The 20,545-nt window shown below is 40.3% G+C and overlaps 1 protein-coding gene across 3 annotated transcripts in view; it reads right to left on the bottom strand.

Moving 5' to 3' along the window:
* The window catches only part of RFC1 (replication factor C subunit 1), a 46,224-nt gene that overhangs the window by 8,076 nt on the left and 17,603 nt on the right, over positions 1 to 20,545 (bottom strand). For 2 of the 3 annotated variants that reach the window (XM_073001161.2, XM_020786239.3), the window contains exons 6-19: positions 19,832 to 19,906; positions 15,119 to 15,193; positions 13,024 to 13,093; positions 12,657 to 12,940; positions 12,411 to 12,518; positions 11,456 to 11,635; positions 9,619 to 9,723; positions 8,333 to 8,729; positions 6,373 to 6,482; positions 5,203 to 5,317; positions 4,877 to 4,965; positions 4,178 to 4,315; positions 2,516 to 2,611; positions 1,913 to 2,011 (exon numbers count right to left, since the gene is read on the bottom strand). In XM_073001161.2, coding sequence (XP_072857262.2) covers positions 1,913 to 2,011; positions 2,516 to 2,611; positions 4,178 to 4,315; positions 4,877 to 4,965; positions 5,203 to 5,317; positions 6,373 to 6,482; positions 8,333 to 8,729; positions 9,619 to 9,723; positions 11,456 to 11,635; positions 12,411 to 12,518; positions 12,657 to 12,940; positions 13,024 to 13,093; positions 15,119 to 15,193; positions 19,832 to 19,906 — 1,941 coding nt within the window. Of the gene's footprint in view, positions 1 to 1,912; positions 2,012 to 2,515; positions 2,612 to 4,177; positions 4,316 to 4,876; positions 4,966 to 5,202; positions 5,318 to 6,372; positions 6,483 to 8,332; positions 8,730 to 9,618; positions 9,724 to 11,455; positions 11,636 to 12,410; positions 12,519 to 12,656; positions 12,941 to 13,023; positions 13,094 to 15,118; positions 15,194 to 19,065; positions 19,764 to 19,831; positions 19,907 to 20,545 lie in introns of those variants that run through there. The other variant, XM_073001162.2, reaches the window with a different exon arrangement.

Raw genomic sequence — 20,545 nt, 5'->3', positions numbered from 1 at the left:
ACAGAGAGAGAGAGAGAGAGAGAGAAAGGGCTTATACAGCTAAACCATTTCTGCGAATACAGTACAGTCAAAGTGTAACTGCACTGAACAATTGTATCAGTCTGATCCCACTTTAACTATCATGACTGCATTCTAGGATTTGCTGTTTGCTAAGACAGTTAAGACGCTCTGCTAGCATGCTGAAAGGCCTCCTCTGAATACTACATACCTTCTCAAATGCTGCAGTTCACTAAGGTTCAGTCACGACAGCTAAAGTAGCATCAAACTGATAACACTATGTAATGAAGATACACTTTTCCAGGCCAGAATCAGATATTACTGAGAAATTACAGCCTACAGCTTCCTTCTCCTTCCTTCTCCTTTCTCGTGGCGCAGTGGTTAAGCCGCTGTACTGCAGTCAAAACTGTGCTCACGACCTGTGGTTCAATCCCAGGTAACCGGCTCACAGTTGACTCAGCCTTCTATCCTCCTGAGGTCGGTAAAATGAGTACCCAGCTTGCGGGGGGGGGGGCAATGTGTAGCCTGCATAATTAACTTGTAAACCGCCCAGAGAGTGCTTGAAGCACTACGGGGCGGTATATAAGCAGCATGCTTTGCTTTAATACTGTTATAGAACACACAATACAATTTCACTGTGGTCTTACAGAAGCATTCATAAATGGCTGCTTTGTATTAAGAATGATAAAGTTGGTGCTGCACACATTCACATTAATCTACAAGCTATATTTTAAAACTACATTTAAATTTCCATTTAAATATGTAATTTTAAATGCATTTTCTCTGAAGATATGCACTGGATGGATACCTAAGGTTTCTCTCTCAAATTATGCCTTTCTAAATACTGTGTGCTACTTTTTTCGAGACAAGAAAGCCAGCTCAGCAACCTGCACGTCAGTCAAGAAAAGCAGCCATCTACCGTGGCTTGTGTTGTCTGTGTTCATGTTCCTCCCTCACTGCCTCACATGGGCTTTGTCCTGGCGCCACTTCCTCCTGCTAGTGGCTAAGAGAACACTGGCTATTTTACAGACAACCTTCACCAGGAATATTGAGTGAAGACTGGGGAGCAAAGCAGAGCTCCTGTCTACCTCACTTCACTGTCTTGTCTGCGCTGCACTTGCTTCCATTTGTGCACCAGTGTGTTTCCAAGTGCAGCTGGCTAGTGTAACACACACACAGAGTGTGTGTAGGAAGAAGAGACGAATGGCCTTGCCTCAACAGGTCCTGAGGAGAGACAGGGAAGGCTGCCTGTAGTCCCACCTCCTGTGCCACCGTGACCCTACCTGAGATCCTTCAGGATAACCCAGCATTCCCTGTGGTTGCTCCCCATCTGCTGCTGGAGGGTGTTCAACTGCGACTCTTGCCATGCAACCTTCTTCACCACTGTACTATTATAACACACCCCACTCTGCACACACTGCCTGAAATAATTTCTACAGAAGCTAGGCGGCCTTAGTTCAGACCTGCTTAGCACTGCAGAGATGACACTCCTGTGTATATTTACTTCAGAAAACAGTTGCTGATTTCAGAAGACTACAGGTGTAGGATCAGGTTACACGGGCACAACCTTTCTGAATGACTAGAAGCAAATGAATTGCCTTCCTGGTCTCCCGTCTTTCAATTACACATCAATCTACATAATGTTACTTAAAATCAATGCTGTGTGTGTTGAAGGTAATACATTCTTGGCTGTTTCTTATATTTGGAAATGGCAAGGGCGGGTTTACCACTGGGTTTTCTGCCTCGGATAGCAAGATGTCCTGGGCTAGTCCTACAATAACATACTCATTCTCTCATGATCAATCCATCCCCATCGCTTATTACTCAACAGAATACAACTTGACTTTCCAGTAAAAATCAACATTTTGCAGATCTGAAAACAAGCATATAGCTTTTTATCAATGTTCTCTCTTACCAGTTTGATATCCTTTTTAGCTTTTTTGGCATCTTCTTTGACACCATCGTAAGTCAGGGTTCTATTTCTAGCACACCACATATTAAGATTATGTAGAACCTTAAAACAAAAAACAATATTAAAATGTTCAGTGCCACACACAGACAGAAGTTTATTGAACAGACACAATTTTAATACAAACAATTTCAGGATTACGGCACGCTTGTATTAATTGAAAATAGAAGCAACAGTTTTGGAACAAGGAAAGAAGAGAAGAAGCATGCAAACCAGAGTGAACCATGGTTTAACATGACATCCAAACACAGATATTCTGCATCCTTCTCAAGTCCGCTCTTGAAAATCACTCATCTAACTCAAATGTGACTCACTGGTAGAAGCATTTCATAGCCATATGTGGCACATTTTTGCCTATCATGTAAGACCCCCAATCTCTCTTCCACTTGAACCCCTTCCTTCCCTTCTATCATATCTGCCTCTTGTCTAAATCAATCTGCAAGACAACTGTAGGGAAAATGCCTGGTATCTAAAGCTTCATTCACATTGGGTAGAGCTATAAATGAATAAACAGCAGAATAGAAAGGATGGCAGTCACAAATCACTTACTTGTCTAATATCCTGATTAGCTGCTAAAATGATTTCATTCATCGCTGGAGGTGGAATCTTTAGCCCTTCTTTGAAAGCAATAGACATCATTGCACCCTGCAAGAAGCAAATGCTTCAGAATGGATGCAAATCAAAATACATAGGCATACCACATTCCTCTCTAAAAAATAAAATCATACTGTACAGTTTTAAATACCAACATTGCTGGTAACATCAACCTGTTATTTTATTAAATCTATCTTAAAAATGACAGAATTCTCAACTCTCTATACAGATTTATGAGCTTGCTGGGGAAATCCCGGTGTCTGCCAGACCATTTCAAAACAAAGGCTCTCTTGCTCAACAGGGACACGTAATTCTGAAAAAGACATTTAAGGAAGGGTGCATGTGGCCCCTCCTACTGTTTTTTTTTCCAGTGACCAATAGGTTTGTCACTATGCCATCTAAAGCACAACTGGCATGGAAAGCAAAGTGCATGCTTCCGACCCTTACCCTTTTATAACTGAACATGGTCTTTGGGTTTTTTTGCTGTTGCTGCCACCACCACAATCACATTTCAGCACTGAATTCAGCAATGTGGTACTAGAAACAAGTGCAGCTTGTTTGGCTGGTCCTGGAGAGCAAATCAGACCCCCTAGACCCATGGAAATTGCTGAGCTCTGTAGCATAACCAGAACAGCCACTAAAGGGGCAACAGGAAGAAGCAGAAGCCTTCCAGCCAGGGGCCCAGAGTCTTTCGGTCCTACATGCACGACAATTAATGACTGTTTCTTTGACTCAGTCTCAGCGCATTCAGTCTAAAGAAGTGTGGCAAAGTTTTTCCCATATTGTACAATTTCAGATTGCTAGTAGCTGCGCTTTCCACCAAATTGTCCACAGAAAGAAACCAAAAGAAACCTGTCAGAAAAAAAGATTCAGTGAACACCCCAAAGACGACAACAAAGGTGAAAAGAAGGAGACTTAATTTGTATTTTACTCCCCTCAGTCATATTATTAAAAGGTTGATAAATCACTAATAAATACAATACAATAAAATTATACTATATTTGCAATGTATAATATAAGTGTATTTATAAGTGATTTGTAAATCCCTTAATAACAATGACTGGAGTACAATACAAATTAAGCCTTATAAATAAATGTATACTATTATTAATAAATGATTTTTTAAAAACTTATAAACAAATTTATAAGTAATGCATAATTTATTAAAATAGTCCGAGTAGTATAGCAGCCTTCACAAATTTTAAGACCAAATCAAATATATAATTCCCTGTTAAAACCATGAATTAATCCAAGCACAGCAATAAATAAACTATAAACTGCAGTAGAAATACTTTGGGTTTTTTTTAATGAATAGCGATGGAAGAAGGGAGGAAGTTTCATAGGTGCAGGGTCATCCCTGAAAACGCCCAACAATATGCTGGGCAGCAACTCCTGACCCACGGATCAGATTGCCTGGGCAAGCTTATACCCATTTAGAAACTTAAATGCAAGGAGGACAGATTTATCATTGCTAAACAAACCAAAATCCTGATAAATCCAAGACAATAAAACCTCTCCTTGGCCACTTTTAACTAAGCTTTTAGTCTAATCTAGAGGGACCAACCTTATTTCCTTGTTGTGACAGAGCACTTGATACATTCTACATCAACAACATACCTTAATCTGTTCCACACGTGGTCGGTGAAAACGAAGGTCAAAGCAGTAGTTGACGAGGGAACGGATCTTTGGATGATTCCGATCATTGCACATACAAATTATTGGGACTTTTGTATGCTTAATGAGGTCAATCAATTCCTGCAAGAAGGGTTTGCAACACCTCTGTTAAGTCCTTTATGTAGAATTGACCATAATGAAAATTTACTGTGCCAGTTAAAAGAACTCTCAAGAATGTCACCTAGCTTTCAGCTCTATTGGTTAATAGTTCATAGTGCTATCACCAAGTTAATCTCACAGAAGGCAATATCCTTCCTGTTAAATCAACTTTATATAAACCATCTTTTCATTAATACAAATGCAAGTCACTGCTAAAAAGCCTTCACAACATTTTTTGGCCAAAAATGGAAGGGAGGATTCAACCTGGGGGCCCTGGGATGGCCTTGGAGGATGCAAGTTGCCCACCCTTGCCTTAAGCAATGAGCGGGCCGAATGAAGCCCTCCAAGTTTCGTTGGACTGCAACTCCAATGACCTAAAACTCGCATCATTAGACAATGATGAAGAATGCTGGGAACTCGAACATCCACAAGGCCACACTTTGCCCACTTATGCATAAAGATGTATCCCAGGAGTATCCCTTCCCATTCTTCTACTCAGTAAACATGCCACTCTCTTAAAGAAAGGGTTTGATTTTTTTTTACCTGTATTCCTCCTCTGTCTTCATTGCCAGCCATTCCATCCACTTCATCCATGATTAGGACATGCTTTGTGCTGACTGAAGATGACATTCCTAAGGATGATGGATGAACACAAAGAGATGGCACAGAGCTCTTACTCTCATATAAAATCTTTCTAAAGATGCTGCTCTTTGTAGAAGATGAATATAAGATGGGGAGAGTTACAAGATTCTGAGGGAAAGGAAAACATGCTTATAGCCTTGCATGCACAGCAGCTGCAATGGTGAGTCGGAATCATCAAGTCCATATCACTCTTCCAGCTAAGTAAGAAGCAAGATAAATCACGATACCTGAACAGAATCCTTTAATGCTGGTGTTATTTAGAGATTCAGCAACCACCTCCTTCAAGCCATTCTTACTCCGAGTGTCACTAGCATTTAATTCCACATAGTTCAAGCCCAGTTCCTAGTCCCAACACACAAACAAGACAGTGGTGTCAGCGAAAGTAAAAGACATTAAGAAAAATAACCCACATGTGTTAATTTTATGAGATGCCCAGAAATCCACCAATAAATCCCCATGGAATTTGCCAACACTACCCATAGCCATTGACCAGTATCACGTACACATCACTGGCTTCCAAGCTAGGCAGACAATACTCTTTAAATAGTTTTGTGTGAGAGGAAGAAAGCAGTGAGCAACCATGACTGCCTTCTAAGGGTGCTAATCTCTGCAACATGAAACTGGATCAGCAAGACACATATGTTGTTGTTATTGTTTAGTTGTTAAGTCGTGTTGAACTCTTCGTGACCCCATGGACCAGAGCACGCCAGGCCCTCCTGTCTTCCACTGCCTCCCGGAGTTGGGTCAAATAAGACACGTATAGGGAATTCTAATTTAACTATATTTTAAAAAATTAGGATTCCACTTCGAATCCTATTAGGATCCCACTTGGTTTGTGAGCCAATCATAAATTCTTACTGGTGCTATAAAGGAGAATCAAAAGATTAAACAAAAAAGCAATTTATATTTTTAAATGAAGACATTTTCACCTGCTCCCCCTCTTTCCAATCCCTAGGAAAAGCAGCATTCCCACCCCCTTAGTGTTCTGGACTACAAATCCTATCGTATCAACTGCCTAGGGATGATGGTGGTATAGGCCAACACATTTGGATGACACCAGTTTGTACTAAGGAGTAAGATTAGATGAGAGAGGCAAGAAAAGGAAGGTAGCATGTACAGCATGTTCCCATAAAAGTGGCAAAGCCTTCTCATTACGAGACGGGGTGGCTAATCTGACAGGGCGGGCATAACACGGAGAATGGCTTTTACTGACCAGTAGATCCAAGTGAAAAGCAATTATCGCAGCTGACTATACCACAAAATACCAAAGAATCCAAGCATTTCTGCAGCACATTTGTCACTTCGTGCACAGAGAAAACAGAATGGAAAGCCATCAGTATGGGCCAGGTTTCTCCTGTCCTTCAAATGAACCCACCATTTATAAAACTAGAACTCACCTCACAAGCTAATGAAGCAGTAGTCGTTTTACCAATCCCTGGGGGCCCAGAGAGCAAAGCTGCTTTGAAAGTAGCACCATCATCTCTGCTGCCAGACTTAGTGGGTTTTCCTACAGAGAAAACGGAAAGAGCTTTTGTCCTATCCTGCTGATATAATGGCAAAGGGGAAGACAAGCAAATCTCCGTTCAGTGCAACACACCGCCAACCTCATAAGTCTTTTTTGGGCCTGGGAAACTTGTAAATCGAACCCTCTACCACCAGTGGTCCACCACCTTGGGCCTCCAGATGCTCTTCGACTTCAACTCCCAGAAATCCTGGCTAGCAGGTGGTGAAGGCTTCCGGGAGTTGTAGTCCAAGAACATCTGGAGGCCCAAGGTTGGGGACCACTGCTCTATATCAAATAAATCAGCCTATAAATACAGCCCAAAGATGTACTCACCAAGCAAGAACAATCCCCAACTATTAGGAAGATAAGCTTTTGTGACTATATAAAGTTCATCCTTCACTGCCCCCAACCCTTTTCAAGATGTCCAGCAAAGATCCTCCATAGGGCGGCCATTTTCAGTGGCCGTCTTGCGAGGAATCCATCCAAAAACACAGTGGGGAGCCATTTTATTTACCCGGCAGCCATTCTGAAACCGCCGATCAGCTGGAGGAAAATTGTTGTTTTGCGAAGAATCGGTTCCCGAAGCAGGGAACCAATCATCGCAAAGCGAAAAAGCCCATTCGGACGATCGTTTTGTGATCGCAATTGCAATCGCAAAAAGATCATCGTAATGTGGTTTCGTCATAATGCGGGGCAATCGTAAAGCGAGGCACCACTGTACAGTCTCAACAGAGCCACATGATTATTCTGAATATGTAGATCAATTCTTCCAGCCACGTATGTTAAATCAGTTGTTAAAAACAGGGATCAAGCACATCACACATTAGTTTCACTACAGGATTTATGTACCATGAATGGCAGTTCTTCAATAAAAAGGAGCCTAAAATCTTATTTGAAACAAATCTCATGTTAGATTTTTCTGGTGCTTCAACAATTTTCTCAGATAGGCCTACATCAGAAGCCAGTGGTAAAGCCTGATTTGTTTTGTTAAATATTGCATTTGGAAAAAAAAGAAAGTGTCAAGATGAATGTTCACTTGTGAACCCAGTTTGACAATCCAGGTTCTACAGTTTTCTTGGTTTCAGAACCTGCCAATTTTTGTTCACGTGATATTATATTTACCGATTATGTGCATACTGGGGGGCAGTAGGAGAGTGATGTGTGGGAAAATATCTCTGGATGAATACATGGCAATGACTGCTGAGGAAGCAAGATCCTGACTCACCTGTAGCTTCCATAACAGCAGGGCTAGAGAATGTCACAAATACATCTATTCTGTGCCCTGGCAACCACAGACGTTAGGTGGCAAATTTCACTGCTGCATATTGGCAGCAAATTGGAGAAAAGGCATTAAAACAAGGCAAGGCCTGGAAATCTATTTAAAGCAAGCATTTTCTGCCTGTTGTAATGCATGCAAGCAGTTCACCACTGAATACTGGCAAGGTAATTTGCCAGCAAATATCAGAGGTTCAGTTCATAGAGGAGTGTTTGGGGGCTGCAAAATAGTCTCGGGGGTGGGAGCTGACTCAGGCCCACAGGTTATTTATTGCTCACCCCCTTCATTAGAGTAACCAAAATCAAACTTAATGGATTAAAATGAACCAGAGTTCAATAACGCTTTCCATTTGGCAGACTTTGCTGAAGTCCTGCTGCTTAGTGTAGTAAGCCAGAACCAGAGTAGGCCCAGTGAATCAGAGGAACTTACAAAGGAGTTGACATACCAAATCCCCATTGATTTAACAGGCCTAGACTAGTTGTGTCTCACTAGACGTAGCAACAGCATTTCAGCCACTATGTCAAACACTGGAAAAACCATGTCAGAACATTGAGAGAATCATTTACTGTATAGTTACCATGTTTGTTCTCTGACGTATTCTTGTACCAGTTTTGAAGCCAACGTAAGAGTTTATTGGCACAGCTCTGGTCACCTTGCTGCCCAATGACCGCTTTAAGTGATGTGGGCTTGTATTTGTCCACCCATAATAATTCCTCCACTCCTTTTTCACTCGTTTCTTGAACTGGGCTCCTAGCATCAGCAGAGACCTGTTTTTTCTCCAAGATTTTCTGATCAAAATCCAGACCCCTCCTTGCTTCCACAGCTTCCTTCTTGACAGATTTGAAAGTATCTTCTTTTTCAAAGGTGCAGGTTCTCTTTCTGGGTTCACTGTCTCTCTTGAAGGGGCTAATTTTTCTTTTTTCCTGCTCAGCTTTCAGTGGGGTTTTATCCCTCTTTGATCTCATTTTCTTCACCTTGAAAGGAAAGTGAAAACAGGCAGGCCTGAAATCTAATTCAAAAATATGTGAATTGTGTCCGTAGGAACATGACAGCTCTCCAGGGATTATCAGGGCAACATCAATGAGATCAGGCATCCCAGACAACTACATTTACCTCCTTCTATGAAGAATCCCTTCCCCCAATGAGAGTTTTGGAATCAATAAACTCCCAGCCTGGCAATTCGGTGGGAAATATGGGACTGGGAGTCATCAAACTGGTTACCTCCACACTCGTTCTTTTAAAAGTGCCTTGCTGCACTGTGGGAGTCAGAGAGAGCCCCACAACTTACAAAGATGCACAGGAGAACAAATGCGGAAGGAGAACTTAAAGTGCTCCCCACACATCTCTGTGCGCCGCAGGGAAACCTTGCAACTCCCACAATGCAACGTGGCACATTTCTAAGGCCAGAAAGAAACAGCATGGCAATAAGAAGGCCACTCCATCTCCTACTGGCTGGATGTCCCACAATTTGGCTGGGCGGAGGGAGGATCCTGCTGAATGATGGGACTGACTGCTCACTGATTCTGAAAAACCCATCGCTAATGGCTGCATCAAATATAAAGCCTATCTGGGCCTACCGTCTCCCAAGCTGAAGTAACCAATCATAAATTTCCCAGTATCATGTATTTTTGGTCCCTCCATCTATAATTAAAATAAATAAAGAAATAAATAAAGAAATAAAGAAATAAATAAATAAATAAATAAATAAATAAATAAATAAATAAAATATTAAAAATCAAAGTTTCAGCTCTTCTAAAGTACCAGCTGAAGAGCCAGCTTGATTCAATTTAGGTTTACAGAGAGAATACAATTTACATAGGATTAGCAGGGACTCTTCTGAGATGGAAGTTAATCTGTGCACACCTCAGCTTCAGCTGCTATTTCATACTTGGACTTCTTGCCTGGTGTATTCCGAATCAGGTCAAATAAGCCGTCTTCATCTATAATTTTAGTACCTAAAGAGGATGCCTGTAAGATAGAAGAACTACCACAGTGAGTTAGGTTTATGTCTAATACCAGAAAGTTTGGCACAGCCACATACCAGCGATGTGTTCAGATTCAAGAGGAGATAGGCCTCCCGCTTAATCAAATATATACATCTTGAATGAGAGATGTCTCCACTAATAATTTGTGTACTTCCGTTTTAAGATTCATGCTTCAGGTCCAAGAGAACAGCTGGCCTGCTACGAAGTCAGCAGATAGGCCAACAAGCAGAGAGAGAGGCACAGTGTGGCATGTCTGGAGGGAGGATTCACTCAGGCTTCTTCAAACCTGGCACCAGCATTGAAAACCATCACTGGATCATGCTGGTCCCCTTCATAGTAATAGCTGTTTGACCGCAGACTACTTCAGAGGGTTTTTAAACAGACACTAGAAGGCCATTAGCTACGGACGTCCTGCTTCATCAAGAGATTTGGATGCACCATGGGATCTCTACCAACTTTATATTTCTATATTTCTATGATTCCCTACATTTCTATGATACCAGATCCTCATTATTTTACATTCATGTTGTAATTCTGATTATAGCAGAAAAATATAAAGACAGTAGACTCAGAATTATTGTCCATTCCTCAGCAAACATGAGGAGTCCCATGAGTTAGAGATTCTTCTCTCTCTAATAAGGATATTTCAATAAGGAATAACAATGTGTTCACTAATATTTATCCCTCTCCATGTACCAGGGTCCTTCTAAAGTTCCCCTTTTTCCTCTTCCAAAATCAAATACTCCAACAATGTTTTATAGCATGTAAAATTATAACAATGAAAAGTGAAACAATTCTGGGGCTGGAGGATGTGCTCTCTCTCTCTCTCTCTCTCTCTCTGGTGAGGGTGACGAAGTTCGTAAATAATGGAGGTTTATAATCTTATAATGGTTTCTGCCAAAAACTGACAGAAAAGATTCTTCTTTCCCACATACAATACTAAAACACATCCAGTTCAACTGGCAAGATGGTGAGCTCTTGTAGCTCAACACATTTGGAGGGCACCAGATAGGGTAGATAAAAATCAATGATTTTTTTAAAAAAATCAAATTGATTTAAATAATGATTTAAATAACAATTTATTTTTTTATTTATATTGTAAAAAATCCAATTTTAAAAATTCAAACAGTGATTTAAATCAGTTTGATCTATCCTGGCACCAGGATAGGCTGGATTTAGGAGTTGATTAGGGCCACAGAAATCAAAAAACTGTCACATGATGAGCAATCAATTAGTAAATGCTAATCATTGCTGCGATTACAGCAATGCCAGTTAATTTGCCACCTTTGAAAGGCATGGGGCAACCTGATTGGAGGAACAGATCAATCAAAAATTATGAACTGTGGTATCTGAATAGAACCCTGAGATTCAGAAGCAACAAACTGCCAAAAACCAGAACAAGCACGGTCATCCTGGGTGGATTTCAAGTTTCCAAAGTCATTGCTTAGGTCATGATCTGATCCAAGAAAAACAACTTTTTTTCTGAGTGAAGAGTGGTGATTGTTTCCATACCACATGACAGAGGATCAGTGACTATCCTTTAGGCTGTGTAGAAACTTTATGTGCCATCTGTCAGAGTGCCCAATATAAAGGTGCTCTCCACAAACGTAGGAGAGTTCAGCTTCGAAGAGGAAAATGCATGGGTCAAAGGTGGCTAACTACTAAGACAAGGGTTTCCACACTTCCAACAGACCATCCCAACTAGAGTAACTTACCTTTTCACACTTTGACACACCACAATCACGACCCTTAATAAGGTAGTTTGTCTTCTTGCTGATGTTACCAGTTACTTTCCCCCCATAGCGTTCAATCAGAGATTTGGCTTCATCACGTTCAATAGACTCTAAGACACCTGTGATAACAAATGTCATCCCTTCCAGGCAATTTTCAGCACCCTAAATATCAAACAGTATAAAAAGAAGTACTCGTGTTATGGCAGTTAGGTGCAGGCCAACTGTAGCCTATGTATTTTGTTGGCCAAATAAAAAAATGTTCTTTAGTCCTGTACAGATTTGATGCCAGATACATGAAGGAGAAAGGCAGGTCTCGGTGTCACTGCTCACACCCATCTCAACAGGCCATGCCTTGTCAGATCAGGAACATGATCTCCGACCAGATCAATATTTTAAGGCACACAGAACAGTCATTTTTGCAAGATTTTATCTAGGAACCATACCATTCCAAGTTTAAAAGCCATTATGTGCAGGGTTCTTACAAGTCTAAAATACATTGTGCGCATGGCTGAACAGACACCATATTCAATACTGTAATGTGTACTTTGCAAACATTTTTGGTAGTACATACAAGTACATTGCATTAAAAAAATCATACAAGATAAAGCTGCCTTGTTGTATACTCCTGGATGGAACAAAATCTCACTCTTGTTTCCACACTGTTTTTAACATTTGTTAAAACAACTATAGATACCACAAGATCTGAGAACTGAACATGTGTGGATGGAGACAGAATGATTTCAGCTCCCTCAATTCCAAGGAATAATTTAGAAAGCTGTAGATAACATCTCAAGATATGACTACAAGCAGAGGTTCCAGCAGCAGGCACCATGGAAGAAGTCAAAGAAGAGTTCTTAAGCCACCTCAAATAGCATAGCAACAATCTCTACCAGTACATACCTCACACTATCCTTTTGCAACAAGCACTTTGACTTACTTGTGGTATCTCTTTAGAACCCAGCGCTCTTGGACCTTCTCGATTGAGGAAGCTTCGGTACGCCTGATAATTCATGCGCTTCTTTTCGGAATCTTCTGGGCTTTCAGACTTCAAGAAAAAGAAAGAAAACCAGGCAGCATCATTGGAAATAAGTTCTAAATTATTTGAATGAAGAAAAACAAAATCTTTTAGCTTCCTCATCATGCATTAAAAATGCAATCTCACAAGCGTGCATCTTACGCTTACCTTAGATTTCTGGGGAGAAATTTTCTCTTTTTTAGGTGTTTTCTCCTCCTTTGGTGACACTGTCTTTCCTCTTGGAGTCACACTTTCTGTTCTGATTTTGTCTCCTTTCGGAGTCCCATTCTGCACTTTAATATTTTTGGAGTTAGCCTTTGAGTTTCCCCCATCCTTCCCTTCTTTACTAACAGTAGACTCTGAATGAAGACTTGATGTCCGTGTGCTTTCTGAGTGAATCCGATCTTTTGTAGAACAAGGTCTTGAGTCAAGAGTTGAAATGCTAGGTTTAACTGGGTGGAGAAAAGAGTCTTCAGTATTGAAAAAGTGCTTCAGCCCAACAAGCTAAAAATCTACTATACTAAACAACACCTACCTTTGTGATATTGCTCTGGACTAATTTTGGTTGTTGAAACTGTCTGTTTCTCGTCTGGATCTTTTTGAGGCTAAAACAGATTAAAATGTATTCATAAATAACTATTGTATATGTATTTATTTATTTATCTAAAATATTTCTACCCCACCTTTTTCCTTAAAAGGACCCAAAGCAGCTGTACTGAAGTACTTAATCATAATAAATGGATACCTAACTTTGGAAATAAACTTTCACTTGTCCTAAAACAAGATCACATACTATTAAGATCCTTAAGATTTCTTATAGAATACACCCCAGAAGTCATTCTATAACATTATCACATGCATATTTGTTACTTAATTCATAATGCTGGGACTATACGGAAAAAGAGCCTGATAGAGACATATAAAAGGGAAGCAGTATCCATTCTCTTGTCAGATTTCTTCCAGTAATCCTGATAGGACTGTGAGCTACTAAACAGAAAGGCAAGGATATCTGATTGAAAACAGCATTTCAAAACAGTATGACTGTTTCTTTAAAATATGACAGAATCCAACACATAGAATCAAAAGAATCAAAAGTCTTTTGAGCTGGTGAATCTTGCCCTTTGCAATTTAAAACCAAGCCACTTCTCCAACGAACATAGACTGTACAATTATCTACTCAGAGATCAAGAAACAAATCACAACTTCCCTAACCTGCAATGTTCAGACTGAGTACCATTTCTTATGTAGCCAAAATAGCATCACTCATATGCAAGAGGAAAGCCATAGTGGGCTTTAAAAATCCCCAAGATTTGCAGAAATGTGAAAAGAGTTTAGGGGGGAAATAAGGGAGGGACGACACAAAAAACAGCCCAGTAAAGCCCCAGTTCACTCCAGGCCCACAGAATCCTGCAGAACTGATATGTGGGGAAGAGAATCAGATGGATGGAATCCTGAACAAGGGCACTCCATCTGCATATGTTTTATCATAGGTTCCACTTGTTCTTTCTGCTTCATTTGTTTAAAGATTTTTGGAACAATCTTCAAAGCTCTTCCATGCCACTCTGCGCCCTCAACCCAGTTAGCTATGCAACTAGTGTTCAAAATGCAAGTATGGGCATACATATTTGTTCACAGAGATCAAGTATTAGACCAATTTTGGATCCCTCTTTTTGATCTTCACTTAGAGCATGTCAAGGTGTAGATCAGTTTCAAATGACAGCATGGTTAGTAAGATGGCTCTTCACAATTCCTTGGTCTACCAACTTTCCAACACTCCAACCTCAGATCAATCTAGTATAATCTATACATAGTTGTATAGATGACCTTTTCAGGGAAGATGTATACAAAAAATGAAATTCACTCCAAGAATCATGGCTGAAAATATTGACCACTCTCTTTACTGTATGCACTACAAAATGCCAAGTGAAAAAAAAAAAAACACAACACAGAGATGAGAAACCTGTGTATGGTGTGTGCCATCCAGTCACTTCTGACTTACAATGACATTATGATTTAATGCCTTCCAAAAGGTGCAATCAGTAATAGCACTGCTCAGGCCTTAAAAAATTAGCAGTACACTTCTTTTAATTGAGTCAATCCATCTCATTTCAGAAGCTCCTCTTTTTCTACTGCTTTCAACTTATCCTAAACTGTTTTTTCTCGTCTTATCCTGAAATGCTCAAAGTTTAAAAATAGGCTGCAGCTATTTTCTTAGATCTGCGCTGTTTTTAAAACCTCAGGGAAAACAACAACAACTAAAGAACAAGAAAAAAGTAGTTCTAATACAAAGACATGACTTCCTTCTTTTTTTAAAAAAAGCATGGATAACATTGAGGCCTGCACAAGTTTCACAATAGTATAAATGCTTTAATTTTTTGTTGTAAACTGATTAATTTTAAATTGTTTTAAATACCTTATGTTTTAAAATCATTTTATATGGCTCTGTACCTTCCCTGAGATCCTGTGATAGAGGGCTGGGTATAAATGCTTGAGGTAGGTAGGTAGATAGGTACTACAGTGACAATTCTCATAATCATATGCAAGATGCTTGTAATTCACTGCAGATTATTACCCAGAAACACACAAACAAGGACAGATTTACACTGAGCAATGACATAATAAACTGTTACCTTTTTCTTTGGTATTTCATCCAACAAGGCCAGCGTTCTAGCAAATTCTTCATCTTCATGCAGCTGTCTCTCAATCTGTAAAGAACATGCAACATATCACAAAAGGCACTAACAAGTACACTGATGTTGCTTATAAACAGATGTCTAGCATGCCTCCAAATGAAAACTGTACCGGTGGTATCACTATGCTTCCTAATTTGTTGTCTTGGAATATTAATTGTTCCACTTGCAATTCTCACTGTGACACTCTGCAAGTGTTATAGTACTCTACCCAGTGCCAAGTTCATCTTTTGCACAATTTACTTTTAACCAAGATGGGAAACTCTTCCCTGCAACACACCCACTGACCTACATCCTCCTCCTCCTTCTTTAGTCCATTGCTGAGAGAGGGAAGAGAGCTCCTCCCTGTCCCTCCCCTCAATTCCTCCAGGGCTGCTATGGTAGGAAAGAAGAGTATTTTAAGAAACTGAGTTCTCAGCAAGTCCTTGTGGAATGCTAAAAAAAACTCCATTTTGACACCTGGCCTGCTGCTGCCTTAGCAGTATGAGAAGAAAAGGAAAATGCGTTAGTGGGTGACAAGACAGGCTTGGGTGCTCTCTGTGGGGACATTTGGGAATGGAACTGGACCCTCTTGTCTTGCCAGCCTTGCAATTAACTTACTGACTTTGAACAACTGAAACCTTCTCCTTTTTATTGAGAGGGAAACAAAAAGTGGGGAAGAAATACATACCATAGCTTATTATGAACCAAATGAATGGCAATCAAGCAGGCGGATGTAGAGAATTCCTCATCAGTAAATTTAAACCAAGTATAAATTAATGCAACTTTTTTATTATTTTGCAAGACCAACGGGAAGCTGCAACAGTAAGTCACGCAGCATTTATGAACTAGACAGATCAGGCCTACAGGTTGCTCCATTTCAGAGCCATCCATTTTAGGTATCGCTTGCCCAAATAATAGATCTGTCAGTCTGAGGGAGCTTCCCTAAATCATTCTCCCTTTAAGCCAACAAACTCTCAACCTACAAGCTGTATTTTCAACATCTCTCTTCTTAAATGTGTTTCTTTACTCCCAATACACACTCAAGTCCTGTTTGCGATTATTCAATTGAATTCAGTAAGGTCAAAAACAAGTTTCCCTTAATGTCCCCCTTGAATACAAGACAGCAGCTACTGTGACTAGCATCCTGTTTTTATCAAATATTGCTTTTTAGAAGATAGATAATTCATTCTGGCCAAGAGTTTTGCTAAGAGCTGTGCTGCACATATTACCCAAATCAAATCTTTGAACAAAAATGAGATCAAAACCTGCCTCAGTGCATGATTCAGACAGATAACTTTGTAAGCACAAGAATGCCACAGGCTCTCCTTTTATGTGATCATAATCCACAGGAGGATATTCAGACCAATGAACAGCATTAATCTTTCCTGTTTTCAGCATGAAGCTGAACGCCAACTCAACAGCAAAAACGGAAGTCAAGTGAGCAAACAACACAAGAAGAAAAAAAATTCTTGTGAAGAGATCCTTGGGTTAAAACATAAAATTATCATAAGAATAAACCATGTTTTTAAATTGTCGATTTCTAAAGCACATTCTTACAGGTTTAAATATTTAAACTACATTGGCAAAAACTGCATAGCAACAGTATCTTGCATTGTTGTGGAGAATTCAGCTCTTGGCACCAGCCTCAGTGGACAAATCAAATCATTGTATTGCCATAGTACAGAGGCAGGACAGGAGCACTGCTTATTGGTGTACCGTGCCAGTGCTCAAGAAAAGCCCCTTTTTGCACAGTTGTGGGGAGCTGCAGCATGGGAAGCCTTGAGATTATGCTAACGCTGCCTAAGTACGCTAATGCATACTTAGCACATATTAACTTTTAACAGAAGTTCCCATTTTTAAATGGGTGTATCAGAAGTTCTTTACAGTTATTTTTCATTCCGTAAAACGTAAACAGTAATAATAAAGTAATATGGGGAGATCTCAAGGTAGCCTAATAAAAGGCCACAATGTGTACAAGAGGTCGACAGTATCTGTGGGAGATGGGTTCCAAGCTCCCCCAGCAGATGCCAAAAACCACCACGTAAGTACAGTATTGAATGCTATACATTGCATGGTCTTTGTCTCCCTCTAGTGGCCGGTTCTGGTAAATACACCCTGAAAATATGTAAGGGTTTATTTATTCATTGTTTTCAGGCAGTGGATAAGTGAATCAGTGGATATTGATCCTGCAGATGGGGGCCTCTGTTGTATTGCTGTAGATAATGACAATGACTGATATCTAGTAGTAAGTCACAACTAGAGCAGGCCCACTGCATTAATGGGGATGTGGTGAGTCAACTCCTCCAGCAGGCTCCGCTGATTCAGTGCGCCTACTCTAATTACAACTTATTACTGGGTTTCTGCCAATGTTTTACTGTTTGTCTTTTGGATAATAAATAACAACAACAAAAAATAAAGACTTTCATGTGATATTGTCTCTTTTTAACAGTGAGAATATTCTTCTCAATATTAGTTACTATATGACTAAATATATCTATCTCACATATGTTGATCACAATCCAGAGATAACTCTTGGTACCCAGCACTTTCACAGTTGCTCCCAATTTCAGTTCAAAAGTAATACTAGATCATCCAGGTTGTCTCTGAGCAATATTCCAGAAACCCTTTTCCATACTTGTACAGGCAAAACAGTAAAAAAATTAGGTTAACATAGTCACTTTCCAAGTTTTTACCTGTTTGCTCCTCTGTACCATATCAAGGTACGTGACTGCAGACAAGACTGCATGAAGGGAGAATGAACTAGGTACAGAAAGTGTTTTAGCAAACTGTATTTATCCACCTAACTCATGCATATATCAGAATGCTATTTTCATAGAATTTATACAGCTCAGATGATACAACACTCTGGTACACTCACTTTTTAAATATAAGTTAGACCCAATTTCATATAAATTGAAGGAGGATTTTAACAAGCAGAGCACCAAGTATGTGAGATGAAAGAAGCCCCCTGCCACCACACAAACAAACCCTTTGCCTGCTGCTTACAAAAGTTTCCCTCAGCTTGGCAAAGACTTCTCCACTATGTTTCTGAAGCTTATCAGTCAAGGCTAGCAATGAGAACCAACATCTTTGAGCCCTAGAATAAACTCCCTTTATCAAGCAAATACTTTTCTTTGAAGATAGCAGAACACCATAATCTGTGAAACACAACATTTGACTAGACTAGTTTTTACATTCTTGGATGGTTACAGAATTAAATAGGGAATACAAGAGCACTCATGTTTAAAGATTAATAATAGTATCAATATGCTTAAGCTCTCTTCCATGTGGGTAATAACATCTACCAGCAGATAAAGTCTAAACTATTATTCTCTCCTGTTCTGTGTCATGAAGATGCTACTGTCCACATGGGAAAATGCATGTTAATACAGTGGTGCCTCGCTTAACGAGCACACTGCATAACGATGAAATCGCATAGCGATCCGTTTTTTCGGATCGCTAATGCGATCGCTTAACGTTTTTTGAATAGGGCTAAATTTGCTTTGCGAAGACCGGTAAGCGTTTCGCTTACCGATCTTCGCAAAACGAAGCCCGACAATCAGCTGTTCGGCGGCCAAAATGGCTGCCGGAAGCCCGGAAATGGCCCAAAATGGCCACGCGCAGCGTTTTCGCGCCCTCGTTAAGCGAGGCGAGGGCGCAAAAATGGCTGCCGGCCATTACGAAGCTTCGCTGAATGGTGAGTATTTGGCCCATTTGGAATGCATTAAACGATGTTTAATGCGTTCCAATGGGGTTTTTTTGATCCGTTCAACAATGCTTCAGCATAGCGAAGGTTAATCCGGAACGGATTAACCTCGCTATGCGAGGCACCACTGTACTAGATTTAATGAATGTTAGTACTTGATACTTAACTGTTAAAGCAGTACAACAATGAAACCAATTACCTCAGGAGTTGGTGACCATTCCAATTCTGGAGACATTCAAGGGGAAAACTGGACAACCATTGATCAGATCTGCTTTGATTTGGATTCCTGCGCTGTGCAGGGGGTTGGACTCAATGGTCTTAAAAACATCTTCCAAAACAATTATTCTGTGATGCTATAATTCTACACTAATGGAACATTCCATGAGACAAATTGTTTTCACAAAATGCTCCTGCAAGCAGCAAGGCATGGTAAGCTGCTTTCACTGGTTCCTCTTTCTTTGCACATCCCCTTACTGTCTCCAAAAACCTACATCAGACTAAGGCAATCTCAGGAAGTGTGTGTGGTGATTATAACAGGGGGAGGATAAATGAGTATCTCAGCCTAGTGGCCAGGTTGCCAGATGGTGCGGGGTATAAATCCAATCAAGCAAGCAAGCAAGCAAGCAAGCAAGCAAGCTATCTATACCCTACTCTTCCCAAAAGCCTATTAAGTTCCAAGCTTAAGGCAATAACTCTCTAAGCAGTGTGGGAGAAGAATAGCAGCATATTTGGTCACAAAGTGCAAAGTTCAAGAAGAAACTTGAAAGTCTGACTCTGGGAGTCATGGCCTTAGGAAAAAGTCAAGTAAAAATGGAGATGGGAAAGAAAGGAGAGGAGATGGAGTGAAACTAAAAACAATGCTAAATAAATTGGAAAAGGGAAATTCAGTAGAAGAGCTTCATGGACAAAAGAGACCACGCAGATTCAGCATCAAGGCAGCTAAAAAACTGGGGAAAGTATTTTACCTCTGTATTCTCTTCAAGCTGTAGTCGCCTGGCAATAGCCTCATCATCTAGTGTAGAATCACCGCTTTGGGAAGGCTGCACCACAAAGAGAGAAGAATCATAAGGGATTTCACAATCCCATCGTTTTGATGTGCACCAAGCAACATTTTTAGACAAATAAGAAAGCAGAAAACCTCATCCTAACTGCACTTAAAACATAGAACAAACTCTGCATGGCCCCTGCCTTCTTTCTGTGCTGTTCTAACATAGGTCCTTTACTAAAGCATTAAGCAGGACTGGGCCAGTTTTGCTTCTTAAATCTAGAGGTTAGAATTGACAGGTTTCTGCATGGAAGATTACATAAACACTGATACTGACAACCACATGCAATAAACAGGTCCAAGACTAGAAAAAGAACCAATCGGGATTCAATCTACATCCATCCCACCTTAATTTGGGCTAAAATTAATTCAGCCACCAGACCGACCAACAGATAGATGGATCTCACAGTCATGTCCTCTTCATCTTCCAATAAGATCAACATGGAAGATATGGGTCTTCTCCTCCAGTTTTACATCACTCCTGGAAGATAGGTCAGGCTAAGACAGACTAACCCAGGGTCACCCAGTCAGTTTCATACCTCAGGGGGACCAGAACCTGGATCTCTCAGACCCCTAATCCCACGCTGTAACCACTGTGCTATACTGACTTTCTCCTGCTTTCAGTTTCTAATAG

This window comes from Pogona vitticeps, chromosome 5 (assembly GCF_051106095.1).
Source record: "Pogona vitticeps strain Pit_001003342236 chromosome 5, PviZW2.1, whole genome shotgun sequence".
Taxonomy (NCBI): domain Eukaryota; kingdom Metazoa; phylum Chordata; class Lepidosauria; order Squamata; family Agamidae; genus Pogona; species Pogona vitticeps.
The sequence above is the reverse complement of the archived record's forward strand: the minus strand, read 5'-3'. Positions and strand labels throughout refer to the sequence as shown.